At 40.8% G+C, this 19,983-nt stretch overlaps 1 protein-coding gene across 5 annotated transcripts in view; it reads right to left on the bottom strand.

Annotated features, from left to right (window-relative positions):
- Positions 1–436: 436 nt before the first annotated feature.
- The window catches only part of DAPK1 (death associated protein kinase 1), a 90,964-nt gene continuing 71,417 nt past the window's right edge, over positions 437–19,983 (bottom strand). For 4 of the 5 annotated variants that reach the window (XM_062017477.1, XM_062017479.1, XM_062017480.1 and 1 more), the window contains 8 exons: positions 17,684–17,761; positions 15,657–15,879; positions 12,678–12,866; positions 11,814–12,011; positions 9,433–9,571; positions 8,000–8,120; positions 5,876–6,064; positions 437–4,863 (listed from right to left, as the gene is read on the bottom strand). In XM_062017477.1, coding sequence (XP_061873461.1) covers positions 3,631–4,863; positions 5,876–6,064; positions 8,000–8,120; positions 9,433–9,571; positions 11,814–12,011; positions 12,678–12,866; positions 15,657–15,879; positions 17,684–17,761 — 2,370 coding nt within the window. In that variant the 3' untranslated portion in view covers positions 437–3,630. Of the gene's footprint in view, positions 4,864–5,875; positions 6,065–7,999; positions 8,121–9,432; positions 9,572–11,813; positions 12,012–12,305; positions 12,354–12,677; positions 12,867–15,656; positions 15,880–17,683; positions 17,762–19,983 lie in introns of those variants that run through there. The other variant, XM_062017482.1, reaches the window with a different exon arrangement.

Genomic DNA, 19,983 nt, shown 5'->3' with positions numbered 1-19,983 from the left:
ATGAGGGGATCCTTAATGTAACAGACCATTACTGCAGGACAGGCTCTAAAGCAGTGTTTGCTCCTTTTGCAATGCAGCATAATCTGGTGGATTCCTCGCATCTGCTGTTTTGGTTTCTAATGTAAAAAATGCACACAAAGGAAAAGCTAAGCAGCAAACCCCTTTGGCTTGCCATTTGACTGAAAATGAATGCAAATCCCTCTGCTGCAGGGGGACCACCTCTGCAGTAAACAGAATAAATAAAATTATTCCTTCAGCATACCGAGGAATTCCCCTGAAGAGGTGAAACGGGAGTGTCCCAGCACTTCTCAAGCCAAGCATTGCCTCTCCAGGATTGCAACTAGAAGGAAAGGAGATGTTTCGGTCCCTTTCAGTTATACAATATGAACAACAAGAATGCAACAAGCAACAGTTTATTTGTAGAAAAGTCCTTTAAAATTTTACTACATTGTACGATTAAGGAAAAAATAGTATTAATATATGTACATACCATGTATATAAAGAAACACACATCGCACCATTAGAATTACATGCGTTTAAGAACAGAGAATGGGTCATAGTCCCTCATAACAATTAAAAGTTATCACTGCAAGAAACCTTGCTTCCTTTTTGTTTTTATCCCCATCAAAGTTTTCAAGTACAGGAAGTAAGTAATGCAGGATGTAACAGTAGAAAACCTTTGTTATACACAAATTACAACTGACAACTATATAACATTACTCTGCAGTATCCAAGACTTGTGTATTTTTGAGCTCTATAATGATATGAACTTTTACCTGAGGTGCATAGAAATAATGAAGCATGGTAATTGGCAAGTTTAAGAGATTTCCACACTATGATTTGACCATAATTGATTAGGCATCACATGTCTATACCCATAGGACTGACACAAGAATGCTCTGCGTGAGTCATCACCAATGTCTTAGAAGTGCAGGACAAATTAAAAGGCAAGCACCACTTGCAATGATAAGCATGCAGGCAATTTAAGTGAAACAGAGGTAGCATGTTCTTGTAGCTCCAGTAGGGTCATTCAAATCAACTGCACCCTCCTTTCTGCAAAAGGCACTCGCTTTTTCAGCTATAAACAATGTAGTTTCAAATTCAGTCAGATTGACCACAATGGTGGATTTCTCTCCTTACAAATACAAAAAAAACTTAAGCAGAGGCCATGATGAAAATACAAAAAAAAGACCAGTGTAAGAAATACATGTTTCAGGTGGGCCCACTGCTAATGTGGGCCTGCTGCTAAACACAGAGAGTACCCTGCTGACGGAGAGAAGGCCGAAGTACTGAATGCCTTCAGTCTTTACACCCAAGGCCAGCCCTCAGGAAGCCCAGTCCAGCAAGGATAACAGGATGGCCAGGACAGCAGAGGACTTACCCTGGGTGGAAGTGGAAGAGGTTAAAGACTTGTTGGCCAAGCTTAAGGCTCATAAGTTGATGGGTCCTGATGGGATGCATCCTAGAGTGCTGAGAGAGCTGTCTGATGTGATTGCTAAGCCTCTCTCTATCATTTTTTAACAATCATGGAGGACAGGTGAGGTGCCTGGGGACTGGAGAAAGGTCAATGCCACGCCAGTCTTCAAAAAGGGCAGGAAGGACGACCCAGGAAACTACAGGCTGGTCAGCCTCACCTCCATCCCTGGGAAAGTGATGGAACAACTCATCCTGAATGTTATCACCGAACATATGAAGGATAAGATGGTTATCGGGGGAGTCAATATGGATTCACCAATCTGATAGCCTTCTGTGAGTGCATAACCAGCTGGCTAGATGAGAGGACAGCAGCGGATGTCATCTGCCTTGACTTTCGCAAGCCTTTTGACACTGTCTCCCATAAAAACCTCATCAGAAAGCTCAAGCAGTGTGGATGAGTGGACAGTGAGGTGGATCGAGAGCTGGCTGAATGACAGAGCCCAGAGGGTGGTGATCAATGGCACAGAATCAAGCTGGAGGCCTGTGGCCAGTGGAGTTCCACAGGGATGGGTTCTGGGGCCAATCCTGTTCCACATCTTCATCAACAACCTGGATGAGAGGACAGAGTGTACCCTCAGCAAGTTGGCTGATGACACCAAACTGGGAGGACTGGCTGATTCCCCAGAAGGCTGTGCTGCCATTCGGTGGGATCTCGACCAGCTTGAGAGTTGGGCAGAGAAGAACCTCATGAGGTTCAACAAGGACAAGTGCAGAGTCCTGCATCTGGGAAGGAACAACCCCATGCACCCCATGCTGGGGGTCGAACTGCTGAAGAGCAGCTGTGCAGAGAGAGACCTGGGAGTCCTGATTGATAATAAGCTAAATATGAGCCAGCAATGTGCCCTCGTGGCCAAGAAGGCCAATGGCAGCCTGGGATGCATCAAGAAGAGTGTGGCCAGCAGGTCAAGGGAAGTTCTTTTTCCCCTCTCCTCTGCCCTGGTGAGGCCTCATTTGGAGTCCTGTGTCCAGTTCTGGGATCCTCAGCTCAAGAGGGACAGAGATCTTCTGGAGAGAGTCCAGCACAGGGTGTCTTGGTTTGAGCCAGGATACAGTTAATTCCCGTGAGGAACCAGGAAAGGGCACAGCCTGAACAGCTGACCCAGGCTGGCCAGCAGGTATTCAATACCATCCTAACTGTCATGCCCAGTGTATAGGTGGGGGCTGGCCAGAAGAAGCTCTTCCGGGGGGCGCAGGCTCTCGGTCGCTGGTCCGGAGCGGTCGTTCACGTCAGGTCCCAGGTGGTGAGCAACTGCATCACTCACCAGTTTTCTTTGTAATATCCCCTTATCTTTGTTATAGTTGTTCATCTTCAATTTTCCCCAGTAAACTGTTCTTATTTCAACTTACGTGGGCTCCTTTACTTTTTTTTCCTCCCTATCCGATCCCCTCCGCATTCTGTCGAGAGGGGGAGGGGTAGGAGTCATGGTTTTCTTCCCCTTAGCTCCGGCTGGGCAAAACCATGACACAGGGCCACCAAGATGATCAGGGGACTGGAACATCTGTCATGTGAGGAAAGGCTGCAGGAACTGGGGCTGTTTAGTCTGGAGAAGAGGAGACTGAGGGGTGATCTTATTAACATTTATAAATATCTAAAGGGTGGGTGTCAGGAGGTTGGGACATCCATTTTTTCTCTAGTAGCTAGCAACAGGACAAGGGGTAATGGGATGAAGCTGGAACACAAAAAGTTCCACTTAAATGTAAGAAAAAACTATTTCACTGTGAGGGTGCCGGAGCAGTGGCACAGGCTGCCCAGAGGGGTTGTGGAGTCTCCTTCCTTGGAGGTCTTCAAGACCTGCCTGGACATGTTCCTCTGTGACTCGATCTAGGTGAACCTGCTTCTGCAGGGGGATTGGACTAGATGATCTCTAAAGGTCCCTTCCAACCCCTGCCATTCTATGATTCAGGTAATAGGTGCTATTCCTCTCCTCCTATCTTTTATGACGAGAATCACCAGAAGTATACTGGCCTTTTTAACATACAAAGAGCAACAATTCACAGTTAGAAGTAGAAAGTTTACACACAAAAAGGTGGTGCTAGAGAAGGATATAGATCCTTTGATGTAAAATCTCATAAACAACGATACACAGAAATGCTTGTACTGTGTCTTTTATCCTTTCTGCAGATTGAAAAGATCTCCATGCAAAACACCTGCTCTTACCGCGACACTACAGAGCTAATCGAGTTGTAAGATGTGCCACTGTTGCAGCTGGAAGCATAAGCTTCTTGACCATTAGCATCTAAATTTATTTTGAACACAGAAGATGCCTTCAGTAAAAAGTCTGCTGCATCTCTGCGACCTAATTCCCTCAGCTTGGACATTAGGATACCTACAGTGCTGTCAGGAGCATTACTCCACTCCTGCAGAAGGGCATGGACTGGGCTTGAGATGAAGTCGTTTTGTGTTCCATTATTTGTATTATACTTTGCAACAAGATCAGGGAGGCCCAGGTTCATGGCCAGAAGGCACCAGTCTTTGCCCATAGGATCAGGTGGATCCAAAAGTCGACTTAGTTTTCTCCTAGTAAGTAGATTCAGATCAGAAACATGAATATCCATTCCTAGGCTTCCCTGGGAGTAGACATGAAGACACCCAAAACACAGTATACTGCTAAAGCTCTCTTTATATCCTCCCATAGTGTTAGTTAGTGATGTCTCCTTTTGACTCTGTGCACGGAAAAAGTCTCTAGGCTGGTAGACCATCACTGGCTCATTATGTTCCCTCAGCTGCTGAGGACTAAGATAGTACTTCCCAGTCAGAAGGCCTGGTAAGGTTGTGGCCATTAAGTTATCAATGGTGCTGCACACTGAATCCAGAAGTAAACAACACTTGATCTTCTCGGTTTCCAGTCCTCTAACTTGAACCTCTATACCCTGACCATGGTTGACCAGCAGCACTAAGAGCTCAGCTCCGCGATTCATAATCTTTGATCCGTTTACCCACAGACGTATATCAGCATCTCCCTCTGTGCTTTGCTGATGAACCCACCTGCAGAGATTCACCTGAACTTTATGAAAAATCCCACAAGGAAATGGGGTAAGATGTTCCACAGGAACGATTCTAACACCACCATAAATCAGCACCTCATCCTCCTCATCTGTCCAAGACCTGTGGAGGTTATCAGTCTTTATGAGAGCAGGAATATCCACCATTGTTCCACTGCTAAGGTCCCTTGCACAAATATCCATGGCATCCAAAATCTGTATCAGCTCTTCCACATCACTATCTGTCACCAGCCGCTGGATGTCCTCTATAGTGTACCGACCTCTGTAGTGATGGAGGGCTTTTGGGTTCTCCACTGACAGGATCTTTCCAAGGACATTTGAACACAGCCAGCGAGGATCGAGAAGCACAACATCTTGGACAGTTTCACTCTGTATAATGTTAATCTGTTTACAAATACAAATGTTACTATCATTTTGTACTTCACAAGAAGCAAATATACCACCTTCTCTCTAACTCACTGACCTGGTGTTTAATTAACACTGCCGACTGGAGAAAAACAGTGCATTTTAATTTCTTGCAAATATTCAGAACAAAGAACAGATCATCTTCTAGATTGCCACTAGTAAAGAAGCCATTAGAGCCCAAAGCTGTAAAGCCCAGTCACACCCTGTAAGCTATTTATGCAGAAGTGTTATCATACGATTCAATTTCTATTGAACACACATAAATTTCTTATCACGCAGCGAACACATTAGGCACTACCTCACTTAAAATGGCAGCACACTTATCCTTCCTAAGTATTTTATATCCTTACAGCTATAGCAGGAAATTGTCATTCTTCCTATATCAAAGAAATAATGTTGAATGGAGCCATAAGCCAATAAGGATAACAAAAAGCATTATAAACCAGTCTCTACACTTCTTATGACGTCATAAGAGGAAGTACAAACCCCTCAAACTATAGACAGATGCTTAAATCTCATTAAGCAACAATCTACCACATCAGTATCTTGCTAAGAAAGTGTAGAGAAGTTTCCTGCTGATACAGGACATGGAGTTTTGTTAGAAGCACGTTTGCACAATCCAAGCTTTCACACAGACTGGCAGGTCAACTTGACCTTGGGCACATGCCAGGAGGAGATTGCCTGAAAACAGTGAGCAGCTGAGAAGAAGTAAAAGCAGGATATTTTTAACCACAGCTGTGCTGAGATTTTGCTTAAACTAAGAGTGTGAGCTTTAGCAATTAACCAATTAGCTTGTGCCACGTAGCATATTGCTTTGCAGATGTAACCAATAAATGTTATGTTACAATCACCTGAATTCTGTACTATTGTATAAACACCAGTGTGTATTGCTAATAAATAAGCACTGACTCTACCTCTATGAGGATACATCTCTGACTCTGGAAGCTCCCGTGCATCAAGAAAGAGATGCAATTTAAGTAAAAACACTTACTTCTCCTATGCTATGCAGTTGCTGTGCAATACGCCGTAGGTCATCTTCACTTGCTAGGGGATTAAGCTGTTCCTGCACATCATACACAAACTGCTGCAAGGACATCAGCTGGTTGGGTCCATTCATTTTTCTCCATGAAGGCAGCGTGGAGATTATTTTTTCGCACAGATGAGCCATAGGTGGGCAAGTCTTACAAAAGCACAGAAAACATCCCTTTGTAATTCTACTCTGCTGAGAATAACACCACTGTTGTTTTGTTTTTTCTTTTTCGTGGAGGTTATGAGGTCTATCACATTCATGATGTATATATACACATCTAAAGCATTCCCCTTGTAATAGGACCTTCCATTCACTTGCCATAAGAGAGACCTTTTCTTAATAAAGTGAATTCCAGAGCTAACTTTTTTCCCCCGAAATAAGCAAACTTTCAAAAAAATCACCATGGTTACAAAAGCAATCCTGACATGTGGTACAAAGTTTGGTTTACGTAGTCCTGCCTTCACAAATGTGCTGAACACCTGAAACATTGACTTCAAAATGTATCAATTGCCTTCACGCATCTAAAAGTCAACCTTTATTTTAGAAATTGTCTACACTTAATTAAACTCTGTATTTATCTATGACTGTACAGGATCAATTTACTTCAGCAAGTAAGACAGCAAGGTAGCAGAGAAGTGGTAAAAATGGAACTTTTTATCTATTGTCTTGGACGTCACTGGTGCGTTCATCCTAAACTCTCAAGCCACATCACACACTTTTGCAGCAAAGCCCTCCAGATTTCAAGCTAGACACTATAGCTAAAATAAATTTTTTTGTCAGAAAGGAAAAGCTTATTAAATCCAGAAATCATCTGGAACATAGAATAGGCTGAATTTTGTGTAAATCAAATAATTTTCTTTAATCAACAGAATGAACTCAGTGATATGTTTACTTTTAATTCATTTTTGAAAAAATACCTAATCAGAAGTAGCTATACAAAGTCTTGTTGGTATGTCACACGTAAGTAATGTATGCCTTTGGCGTGAAGAAATTTAAATGGATTTAGCCCAAGCTATGTAGCAACTTGATTCAGTTACTCTCAGTGTGGAAGCCTCTGTAAATTCATGGCAATAACATCAAGCTACAGCTATTTTACCTTTAATCTCATATACATGTATCTACATGTGCCTAGGCAACTTCAAGCATGTATTTTTCAGTAAAAAAATTAATGCATATTCAGTTCACACATCTATATTGGGAATCACCTTTCTAACAGTTAAGGAAACTGTTCTACTCTGGTGATTTTCTTTACATTAACTGCCTGAAATATATTCCATTTCTCTGTAATAAAATTTTGATTAAAAAAACAGATTAAAAATGAGAAGAAAAAAAAAAGGACCCATGGTGAAACTCAGTAACTGTCCATTGAAAATACAAAACTATAAAACTTTGAACTGAAAATCTCAAACCACTTCCTTTCAAAAGAGATCATTCTGCTGCCTGTATAAAACAGTACAATTTTAAAAACGACTGAATCTTGATATTATTGTAGATATAAAACTATTTTAGTCAATAACCTAACACCACAATAACTAGCTAATTACTTGCTAATAGTTTAACCACCAAAGGATTAAGTAAGGACTTGTTTAAATTGCAAAAGGCCCAAATTGCAAAAGTTGTGAAAAGTTCTGTTCTTGCCTCAAAAAGGAGGGGAAAGCACATACTGTGCATGGGAGACATCTGTACCTGGCCTTAATAGGATAAACGTCTGGCAATATAAGGATCTGGCCCATATATCTGTCAGGTGAATTAATCAAGGTCCTCTCTGATCTCATATATACCAAGTAAATAGATTATTAGCACAATTAAAGCATTTAACCAATCACTCTGATATTGAGAAATTTTATAATAGTTAAGAACCAATCAAGGTAAAGGACAAATCAAGAGATGGACATTTTATGCATGCTTTTGTTAGCAAATGTAGTTCTTTGTATGAAATGTATAAAAACCTTGAAAATTGTAACTAATGCCGGAGCATGATTGGAGGAGCTATCCTCCATGTTCCCCAGCGCTGCAAAATAAAGAAGTGCCTGTTTATCTGCATCCCTGTGTAGATAAGTTCTTTTGTGATTAGCTGTTACTTACAGAAATAATCTGGCTTCTTATTTCTTGCAAATGATTTCGGAGAAGCTTCATATCTTTAGACCCAGATGCTCCAGCATCCAAGACAAATAACTTGTCTGAAATTTGCAGATCATTTCCAAATCTAAAAGAGAAAAAGCAAGAAATTATTGACTTATTCCTAAATCCAGTTTTATTTCTTAATCTGGTTGTATTTCAGTCTTAAATTACAGAAGAGTCATTTTTTTTCAAGGAATGATGAAAAAGTTTAAGTACTGATTATGCTAAGGTATTTTATAAACCCAGACAGTACAGCCGCTCTCTAATTTTCTGAAAAGTAAGCAGGAGTACTGAGAGAAAACTGTTGTATTTCCTAATGAAGAAGGCTGAAAGTGCATAATAAATTACAGCTGCATCATAGGACTTTTAACTACAAAACCAAACATTTTACCAGAGAAGGGACAGCAGGGATTAATTACTTTTAAGGTTTTGTATTTGCTGTTTTCTTTCTTCTCACTTTAAACAGTTTGGTTGTCATTCCTATAGACAACACCTCTCTTGCTTACTGCCTTCTGAGTTTCAAGGCACATGTTTTCCTAGCTCTGGACTGATTTGCATTTAAAAGGACTCCAACTACACACAGGTATTTTCTGTCAGTTTATTTCAATTGATTGAGATATCGCCCTGCCACTCTTGTGCTCAAATTCCTACATCTGTTTCTTAGACAGTCCAGACAAGTGTCTATGCTCACAACTATGGATGGTTCCTTATACCATGTTATACCTCATACCACAGCCACAGCTCATTGTAAACATAAATTAGTTACTTTATAAAATAGTATGTTTGTAAAAAATTCCCTATTTCCATCTACATGCTCTTCAAGCATCTGCTGAAGAAAGCTATAAGTTTCCCTAACTTCTAGGTACCTCTCAGATGACTTAGTCACCTCTGTGACTCCACATTGTCCAGCTCTTCACAAACCATGTAGGGTAGTATCTCCAAGCTTGGTTTAAGTTTTTTTTCCTACTCATCCTTAAACCAATTCAGAGCAAAGAGTGGTTCTCCTGTAAAGCTTTCTCTTTTGCATCCAGAGTTTGTAGCTGAAAACTGTTCACTCTTCTGACACTGGTGCAATGCCTGAATACCAAGGTGTTAGATGGTTGATAAGGGCCTTTGGTTGTATCCCAGTGTTTACAAGGTGAAATTTCCTTAAGCCTCAACAAATTTTTGCACCTCTTGGCTAATTTTAGTTCACTAAAGCAGCTCACTCTCCGTAATACTGGTAAATGTTTCAATTTTTGAACAATATAAGCTTCCTGACTATACTCAAAATATCACAGTATCATAAAGCTTAACTCACACAAAATCCTTTTACATATCCCTATGAATTTTAATATATATATATTCTTTCCAATCAACACATTTAAACTCCTCAAATATACACACTCCTCACTTACCTGTTCCTGATTTCCTTCAACAATGCCATGTCTTTGTCATACCAAAACTCTCCCCCAACAGGCCGAGGAAGATTCACTATGTCAGCATGTGTGGCGACCAAAACAACACGCAGGGGGTTTTTCAGTTTTCCACCAAATGCTAGAAGAGAAACAAGGACATTCTGTCTCACTATGAGACATGCCTGTGGAGATGGCTGTCTTAGTGAGCCAGGAAAGCAGCAATACATTTTACGTTCCTCATACCAATCACTTTTGCAGTGGATTTACCAACTCTAGCCGTAGCTATACATTGCTTACACCTCTGGTGTTTTGACTGTTAATCTGCCTTTAGGATTAGCTACTTAATGTCCAGTTTGAATAGCTAGACTCTTTGAACATTAGGTACATTGATATTAAATGTCTTCATTCACCAAAGCAATGATCAATAACTCTAATGACATAGCTATTAACTACAGACTATGATAGTATGAGAAAACAAAAAAATAACAGCTCCTTGAAAACATTTCTCATACTCTTTGAATGGTCCTTCACACTACAGATGCAGAGTACAGAACTATAAGTAGAACACAAAATTTCTACAACATTCATACATTGGTATGAATGAATTGCAGTACTTACACAAACAATGACCTCTCACTTAGGTGAGAGTTAAGTAGGAAAGCCTGGTAGAAACCATGAAAAAGAATGAGAAAGAGATACAAATGGCATGAATGAAGTGACAGTACAGAACACAGAATTTTCAATCTTTTCTCAAATTATCTTCCAGAAAAGAGGACACATCATTATACTATTTCTAAAAAAGGAAAGAACATCCAATACTAGTGTTTCAGTCTGAAAAAAAGGTCACATGGGAGAAATATGTTTACATTACAGCTCAGTTTTCATCAACAAAAGAGCTATATAATATTGATTCACCCATAAAGAGCCACATTTTCCCAAATCTCTGCATAGTACTTCAAGGTAAGTATTCTGTAATGGTAAATATTTTTTTCTTTTTATTGTTTTGGCAGCTGAAGGACAGACAAAATAACTGGAATGTGATTCCAACAGCTTGTTTTCTGTGATCATCAGCTATTACATATTACTTGAGAGAGCTGTAGTAATACAAAAATGCAAATTGAGCTGACCAATTATAAACAGTGATTTAGGCAAAGTATCTAAGTAATACTGATAATGATATCAGCAAGAAGAAATTATTACCTTAAATTCTAACTCAGTCCAAACCACGAACTAGGTTTCCTTGCTAGACAGAAGAGCTGTGAAAAGCTTTCAGCAATTGCAAATTAACCACATATTCAGCTTTCATAGTTTTCTGGAAATTTCTGAGCTTCTACTTCCAAAAGTAATTTTATATCTTTTAGATCCAAAGACTCAGATTGTTAACCCTGTGATTTGATGTAAAATGGAAATGAACGACATACAGATGTCTGAACTGAAAACTGAAAGGCTGCTTTGGCTTATCATTATTGTTATCTGGTAGAGACAATGCATACAGAATAGAGCAGAACACAAGAGGGGAAATACTCTTTGCACTATTAAGTATTTGATATGCTTGTCTGGTGAGTCTCTAGCAGCGTTACAAATGTCCATGAGTGCTGAGTTACATTCACTGTCTGGAATAACATTTCGTTTCATGGAACCAAGACACATGTCAGAGCTTGGTTTGTCCATGAAAATGTCACAGCCTGCAGACCAACACAGGCACAAACACAAACAAGTTATATAGTTATATATAAAAAGACTTATAGGCCTTTTAAGAAGCAAACAAACAATTTGTTTGCCTGCCAAGTAACTTTGTTAGAAAGCTTGAGCATAAAAGAAGTAAATCTACTTAAAACTTCTACAAAGTCTAGTGAAATTTACTAGAAATACTGCTTTCTGTACACCCCAATACACTGAAAGGTTAAAACATCTGAAGTCCAAACATGACTATAGCTAAACATGTTAAAGTTGTATGTACTGAGAGGTAATGTCACTCCACAATGTCAATCTGTCCTGTTCTCACTGGCAAGACTAATTTATGCTGAAAATGCTGTTAATTGAGGCTAGATATAAGCAGGATGTAAGCAACGTGTCTCAAACAGGTTTTAAATGGTTCCAACCCTCTGTACTACTTTTCCACATAGCTTCTAATATAAAACTTCATCTGCCATTTACAGATGTCAATCCCAGTGCCACAAGAGGCTGCACTGTACCTCATGACCCTTTTCAGTTGGACTAAGTTGTGTATATAACCCTGCAAGCTTGTTCCACAAACAAAAATTCCCTTTCTCTAAGAAACCTTGTATAATGTTTGTTGGAATATATGGGATGAAGAAAAATAACAAAAAACTTGATCCTACAGTCCCCTAATACTTTATGAAACAGGCAGAATGGCATACCTATTGGCTCCTCAACCGGGACTAAGGATTTCAGGAAACTGAGCCAAAAGGTCACTTGGTTTAATTGGATTTCATAAGGCTCCTCGAGACTAAAAAGCACTAAGTGAATTGCAGTCTGATCATTTGCAGCAAAATAGTCATAACAGCAGAAATACACAGGATTCCCAGAGAATTCCCAGATGCTGAAATCACCAACTCCTGAAAGACAAACAGATGAAGAGATCACACCCCACTGGTAAGCATGAAGCATCTTTCAGCCATGCAAAAACAAACAAAAGAGTTACTCTGATTTAAACTTTCACAAAGAAAGTATGAATGTGAGAGAGCAAGACTGGCAAATGCAATCATGAGCAAAGGAAATTGGTTTCAGTCAGTCTCAGTGGCTGAGAAGATGGGTCCTCACAATCTGTTCCTCTCTCACATTCACTTCTCTAGGACGTTCAGCTGGACGCCACATGGGAGCACCTGTGTTTTAACCACACGCAGCCTTACACATTAAATTGGCCTTTGCCTTGTGCAACAGCAACGGATCTTGTTCTCCTGGAAAACAAGAATAATAACTGCCATTCTTTTCCCGTTCACTCCAAAAAGCTCAACATTTTCATTGATTTTTCTTCTTAATATGACACCGCTGGTACTGAAAACAGCAGAAGGACATTCTCAAAGAAAGCACTCAGCTTTACAGAATTGCACTACTTCATGCTTAAATAAACCAAACCCCACCACAGCTGGATTTTCAGCTACAGTCACTACTGTACCAAGGCAGTTCCCCACCCCCCAAAACCATTTCTATTTTTAAAAACAAGCAACACGGCATTAACCATCCCCCATCTTTAAGGCATGCCAACTCAGGGCTCTACTTACCGTGCAAGTAAGCATTTTGAATGTCAATGGCCTTGGTGGATTGGTCATCAGCAGAGAAGTGAGAGTGATGAGCAGGTGAAATGAAAGCTTCCAATACCCCTTTGGTCAGGCCGGGTTCAAACATCATACTACGGCTTCTCACGCTGACATTCTCACAACCAGGACAGAGATTTGTAATGCTTACTGAAACTGGGTCAAGCAAAGGAAAACGAGATTATAAACCATGTGAAAATCACAACCACATCACTTAAAAATAAGCATGCAAGGCATAAAAGATGATTAAAAAAATCTAATCTGCTGCTCAAAGAAAAGAGGTGACTACCAAGCTGTAACCATATACAACCACATCCTTATTCTGAATGACGAAAAGAAAAATATTAGATTGATCCCACAGAGCACTTACTGCCCTTCAGCAGATATACTGCTGGGTGAGAAGAACAGAAAAAAAAAGGAATTATTTTGAAATGCAAGACTTCAACGGTTACAGTTCTTCTATGCTGCAAATACATACTGCCTTTTTAGCTGAGGGCTGTCATTTCACAGCATGGTCTATTTTTACTGGCATGGAAGTTCTGCTACACATTCATGCAGTTGATTCCTGTAAGTAAGGATAGACACATGACTGGGTAAAAATTGTTTCTGGGTAAATAGGGGAGAAAAGCAGGCCCTTAGCCACAATTATTTTATTGATAAGCAATTTGTTCAGGTCATGCTTTACTCCCTGAGAGTAAGAAATGAAAGGGCTTCTTAAGTGACTTGCACCATCTAGTGGAGAAAGTAAAGATTTATTTCCTCCACTAGAGGCTGAATTCTAGTATTTGGGTTTTAACACAGAAAGAAACTACAAGTCCAGCTGTAAAACTATATTTTCATGTTTGATCTTCTAATGTAATATGTAAATATTTAGGCTCTTTTAAATAAATATTTGGTGAATTCACACATATTTTTACAGAATTTAAACAAACCTAAGGATATAATCAAACATAGACCAAATTATGCTGGTTTAAATTTTTATCTGATTACGTCACTCAACCCATAACATTATTTACATGTTATATAACGATTTTCATCCAAAAAAGCCAGATACTGAAACGTGCAAAACCCAAAACTCCAAACATTAAACCAATACCATAGTAGCTTTGTTTGTATAGAACTGCACAAGTTTCAAGTGTGCATAGCACTATGCAACTCTGTCTGTTTTCAAAGTGCATGCTTCAAATTCAACATTGCTTCTATAATGATTTGCCAACATGACTGGCAGTCTTGTCCGATTTTATGACAGTATGAGCACATAACACCTACCCACTGTTTCTGGTACCAACCAACATATACAAATCTGTATTCAGCCAAAACCTTCCTGTGCTGCTTCCAGGTACTATATATTCATTAAATGATTTATCTCACCTTGTAAACAGTAAGTTAAATAAACCAAGAATTTCAGCTTGGCTTATTTAATTAATTTCTTTATTTTGTTGTCACAGATGTGAGTCCCTCCTATTAAGCACACAGAAAATGCAATAAGAATCTGTGTCCTGGATATCCTGTCTTAAGCCATCCTGTAGTGGTTTTGTGTGGTCAGGTTTTGGTAGCAGGGGGCTACAGGGGTGGCTTCATTAAACAAAGAGCTGCCAGAAGCTTCCCCTGTGGCTGGCAGGGCCAGTGTCAGTCAATTCTAAGATGGACCTGTAGCCGACCAAGGCCTGGCCAGTTAGTGACTGAGGTAACACCTCTGTGAATAATGTATTTGAGAAGGAGAAGTTGCTGCACAGTTGCTAAACTGCAGCAGCAGAGAGTGAGAATGTTGAGAACATCTCTGCAGACACCAAGGTGAAGAGAAGGAGAGAAGGAAGGGTAGTAGGTGCCCAGGCATTGGAAGAGAGATTACCCTGCAAACTGTGGCGAAGACCACGTTGAGGCAGGCTGTCCCCCTGCAGCCCATGAAGGCAACAATGCACTCGCAGCCCATGGAGGACCCTACACCAGAGTGGGTGGATGCCTGAAGGAGGCTGTGACTCTGTGGGCAGCCCACATGGGAGCAAGTTCCTGGCAGGACCTAAGAGTCTCTGGGGAGAGAAGCCCACACTGGAGAGCAGGTTTACTGTCAGGACTTGTGATCCTGTGAGGGACTCAGGCTGGAGCAGTCATTACCTGCAGGACTGTTGTCACTGTGGGTGACCCACGCTTGGGCAAGGTGTGAGGAGCTGCCTCTGTGGGAGACCCTATGCTGGAGCAATTAATGAAGAATTGTAGCCTGTGGGAAGGACTGATGCTAGAGAAGTTCATGAGGGACTATCTCCCTTGGGGAGGGACCCCACACTGTGGCAGTGGGAAGTGTGATGAGGCCTCCCCCTGAGAAGAAGCAGCAGCAAAGTCCATCTGTAGTGAACTGACTGCAACTCCCATCCCCTAAGCCACTGCGGGGAGGAGGTGGAAATCTAGAAGGAAAGGAGGGGTGGGGGGAAGTATTTTAAGACTCTATTTCTCATTTTCCATGTTTTGATTGTTCATTAATAAATTAAAGCATTTCTCCAGAAATGCCCACGATGATAACTGCTGAGTAACCTCCCTATCCTTATCTCAACTAGCAATTTTTTTTTTCTACTTCTCTCTCCCTTGTCCATTTTAGGAAGGGGAGTGATACAATGACTAGGTGGGCATGCTGGTGGACTCTGGTCGTGATGCTGGCATTTGCAGCCTAGGACTTTTTGTAAAAAATATATTCCAGTGTTTACAAGTCTTGTCCTCCATTCTCCAAGTTAACTTACGCAGCATGTGAGTAAACAACATCTTAACTCCTCCTGCACTTTCCACACCTGCTGCTCCTCTTTGGTCCTACTTAAGGTATAGGCCTGTGCTTCGCTTTGGTTTCTTACACACTTGGCCTGTCTTGTCTTTTGCGGTGCAGCCAAAAGCTCCTCTTTGGAGGCTACTAAGGACAAAATGTTTTCTTGATCAAATGTTACAGCTTTAAAACCATACCTGAAGGTTTGGATGACAAAGGAGATGGAGGGAATTTGGTTGGGTTTGTGGAAGAGAGCTTAGGCCTGCGTCTTCGGAAAAAGCTTCGTAACAGGCCACACTTGAGAGACTCCACAAGAGTTGTCTTCCCAGTACCAGAGTGTCCAAACAACTTCAACTTGATCCGGGGCTGTGGATTCTGTGTGTGCCGCAGCTGCTGGATAAAAAGTCCCCGGTGTGTATCCTGAAGTTCAACGTAAAAAAAGAAATCAGAACATGTGGCTGGGAACTTCTGCCTGTCAATAAACTCAAAATACAGTGTTTAGATAATGCTTTCTTGCCAGGCTGGTGTACATCTAGATCTGCTCCCGCGTTTGCTTCATCATCCAAGTGATCAGCTACTGGCAGAAGGGTAGGGACAGGTAGACAATACTGATCTCAAGAGCCACCCTAAGTCTTCAAGAAAACCACATGAACTTCAGGCTCAGCATCAGTGAATGCCATCTTTTTCACCTCTGATGGAACAGGCGAAGGAGGAAAAACTAGCGTCTTTCAGAACTTGTTTTCCATACCTGTCAGTCTCAGTAGTGGAACCAATATCCATAATCTTATACAATTTACCTACAGCATTGAAGAATTTAGTAGTGATAGCTACTGCCTAGGCAATCCAAAAACTGAATACACATTTCCTCTCTGCTTTAAACCAACTTTTTCTGCACTTCTCATATTTAGGAGAATTCTCCTTTTTCCTCTCCCTACTCCCCCTACCCTTCTACTTCACATGTACATCCTCCACACTGCTTTCTCTCTTTACTCTCAAGTCTCAGTAGATATGCTTCCCAACTTAATTCTCCTCTCACAGGTTGCCCTCTGTGTGCATTCATGGTCTTTTCCACAGCAGTTATCTCATCCTCCTACACAGGCCTCCTCCAAAGATAGTCACATCTCTTACAGAAGAGCTTTCCACTTTGAGCTTCCTCATTACCCCTCTGTAAGTTGCAGTATCTGAAGGATATCCCTTCTCTTCCTCCCAAAGACAGTCAGGAACAAACAAAATAAATAAAATCGGTTTTTTCCTCTTCACTCAGTTAAGAAACAATCAGATGTGGGTGCTTTATCTCCCACAAAACTGAGCTTGAAAAATCAGTTCAACAAGAGTATGTAGTGTAGGACAGCAAACCAGCTAGTGTCTCTCACAACAGAAAGACCTGTTTTATTGAAACAGGGAGATAGGAGACAGCAGGAAGGCCAAAGGAAATAGCTTCATCTTCCCTTTCTTCATTCTGCCACTTGCAGCTAAGAGAGAGGCTCTGTTGCTCTGCATTTCTACAAAGTTTAACCTGTAGGATGAGTCATTAAATGAGCACCTACAACTCCTCAAAATTACAAGCATGCAGCAATTAAACTGAGAAATTTGACAGAAATAGTAGCACATTCAATTTAGTTCATTCCTCACCAACAGGCATTTATTAAGTAAGTTAGTCACAATGCAAGTACTGCACCCGTCATGGCTAATACTGAATCCTCTGCAAAAGCCACTAATGACAGCAGGCTCTTCATGTGTCTGTTATTAAGGACAAAAACGTCCAATGGCACTGAAAATAAAACAAGTGTTAGGTCATCTCTGTACTGGATGATACTGACCATTTTGAGTAGTATGAGAATATTTTCAGTGTAATTTATTGAATTCAGTCAATCAGATTCTCTGTTACAAAGTATACTCTGATGGAGTATATAATTATCATTTTCCCCATGTATACTGTCAGGCCTTTAATAAGTATACTCTGCTATCAAAAGCAATGTTACAGCTACTAACATCTCTGCATCTACTGCAGACTAGCTTGGCTGTTTTTGTTAATATGTACATATTAGCTTTAATCAAGGGCATAATTCCACATAAAAAAGACATGCCTTTCCAGTAAGGCATTTTTCCAACAGCTTTTTAGTATGGCTTTGATGAATATCTTATCATATGACTTTCCAGCATCAAACTTTTATTGATATCTTAAAAACATGAAAAACTCAGTTAAAATTTATGCATTCCCTACCTTTTTAAGTCTTGCAAGCAGATTGGCTACGTGTTCATGCTTCTCCGCTCTGGCAAGATCTTCTGCTGTTTTCCCATCCTGTTAAAACACAAATTATTAGCAACAGTTCTTTCCTTTTGCCCACAATAAAAAAATCACAGGCAAGATAGCTCGTCTGCTCAAGGCAGTAAGAGAACTGTCATCAGATGCAAATGAAATAGGGACAAGAATGAAAATCAAAACAATCCAAACAACAGAATTCCTGTTTTTGTTTTAATTTAATTGTCAAAAAATATGGTACAATGGCATTTCTCTTACAAATTGGCATCTGGATGCCACTGTAACAAGATAATTTGAATTCACAGTCTGAGTGTGACGTCAGCACTTGTAATCTGAATTCCTCTTCTCAAAAATTAGAGTATAGTAGCGATTTCTAGCATTACACAGTGAAGAGATCTAAAACTTTAAACAGTTCACATGGAGAGGGCACATCAGCACATCTACTCACACGAACGGTACGTGAATTTTGTTTATCAATGGACAAAGAATGACAGCAGCATATCAGTCACTGGAGGTATCCAGGAAGCAGCATTGTAAGGGATGTGGTTTAAATTGCACCAGCAAATTTAAAAGGAGGAGCAAAGCTGCCTTCTGGTCTTGCCAATTAGATACCCATATTTCACAGGTCAGAAGTTTAGTATTACATAAGCTGAAAGAAAAACCGTTCACTACTTTCACACTTACAGCTACAGTCATGCTATTGTATTGTTTTAAATTTTGGTAACAGGTAACAAATTTATGTGCACAGCAGTTCTTTCAGTCTCTCACATAGAAGCTTTCAATTAAGAAGGAGTACCAGGTCTCTTCCTTGGGTTTCTGTCTTTGATTCATTATTATTTATTATCTTTGATTTATCTGCATTTGCCTAAGTACTTCCGAAAGTTATTGTAATTACTACCCTTACATATGAAATAAATCTCTTTGACAAATAAGTGTCCATCTAGAGACAACATTTTCAAGTTTCAACAGAAGTTATGTACTCTATAACTTCATATAACTCAGACAGAACAGAAGCAGAATTTTAGTAAGAAACAGACAAGATTGTGGTTGATGACATTAGTTGACTAAATTTGAACCAACACATTAAATTCCTCCCATAGTTTACATGTAATTGCAACTTTACATCTGAACGTATTTTTAAAAACTAATTTTCGTTAGAGAAGATGTATCAAAGGGGAAAAATATCCTTGTCTATGATAATCCTGCCCTCCAAATCCCAGTTAATCCCAAGTGCCTGTTGTATAGGAGGAAGAACAGTCTACTGGCTGGGCAGTTAATCTGCTGCACTACGCTAGTCTAGTGCTTTTGTGTGGCCAGGTTTTGGTAGCAAGGGGCTACAAGGGTGGCTTCTTTAAACACAGATCAGCCAGCAGCTTCTCTGGTATCTGACAGGGCTAATGCCAGGCAATTTTAAGATGGACTCACAGCTGACCCAGGCCTAGCCAATCAGTGACCGAGGTAACGCCTCTGTGAATAACACACTTGAGATGGGGAAGAGGTTGCTGGGCAGGTGTTAAACTGCAGGAGGGAGTGAGAATGTGAAAACAACATCTCTCCAGACAATAAATTCTGTGGAGAAGGAGGGGGAGGCACTGGAAGAGATATTCCCCTGCAACCTGTGGTGAAGACCATGGAGAGGCAGCTGTGCCCCTGCAGTCCACGGAGGCAATGACGGGGCAGAGAAGCAATTGCAAATTCCTGCCCGGACCTGGGAGCCCACAGGGAGAGGAACCCACACCAGAGCAGGTTTGCTGTCAGAATTTGTGATCCTGTTAGGGATCCAGGCTGGAGCAGTCGGTACCTGAAGGACTGTTCTCCTAGTAGGTGACCCACGTTGAGGCAGAGTGTGAGGAGCTGCCCCCCTGGCAGAGCAGTTTGTGAGTAACTGTAGCCTGGAGAAGTTCGTGGAGAATTGTCTCCTGTGGGGAGGGACCCCACTCTGTAGCAGTGGTAAGTGTGAGGAGGCCTGCCCCTGAGAGGATGCAGAGGCAAAATCCATCTGTAATGTCCATCTGTGATCTGTAACCTCCATCCCTGTGTGCTACAGGGGTGGGGGGAGGAGGGAGAGTCCCAGGAAGAAGAGAGGTAGGTGGAGGCATTTTAAGACGGGGTTTTATTTCTTGTTTTTCCTGCTTTTTTTTGATTGTTCATTAATCAAACAGTTTCTGCCCAAGTTGACTCTGATTTGCCCATGACATTAACTGCTGAGCAATCTCCGTGTCCTTACCTCAACTCATGAATCTCTCATTATATTCTTCTCT

Source organism: Colius striatus, chromosome Z, assembly GCF_028858725.1.
Source record: "Colius striatus isolate bColStr4 chromosome Z, bColStr4.1.hap1, whole genome shotgun sequence".
NCBI classification, from domain to species: Eukaryota; Metazoa; Chordata; class Aves; order Coliiformes; family Coliidae; genus Colius; species Colius striatus.
The sequence above is the reverse complement of the archived record's forward strand: the minus strand, read 5'-3'. Positions and strand labels throughout refer to the sequence as shown.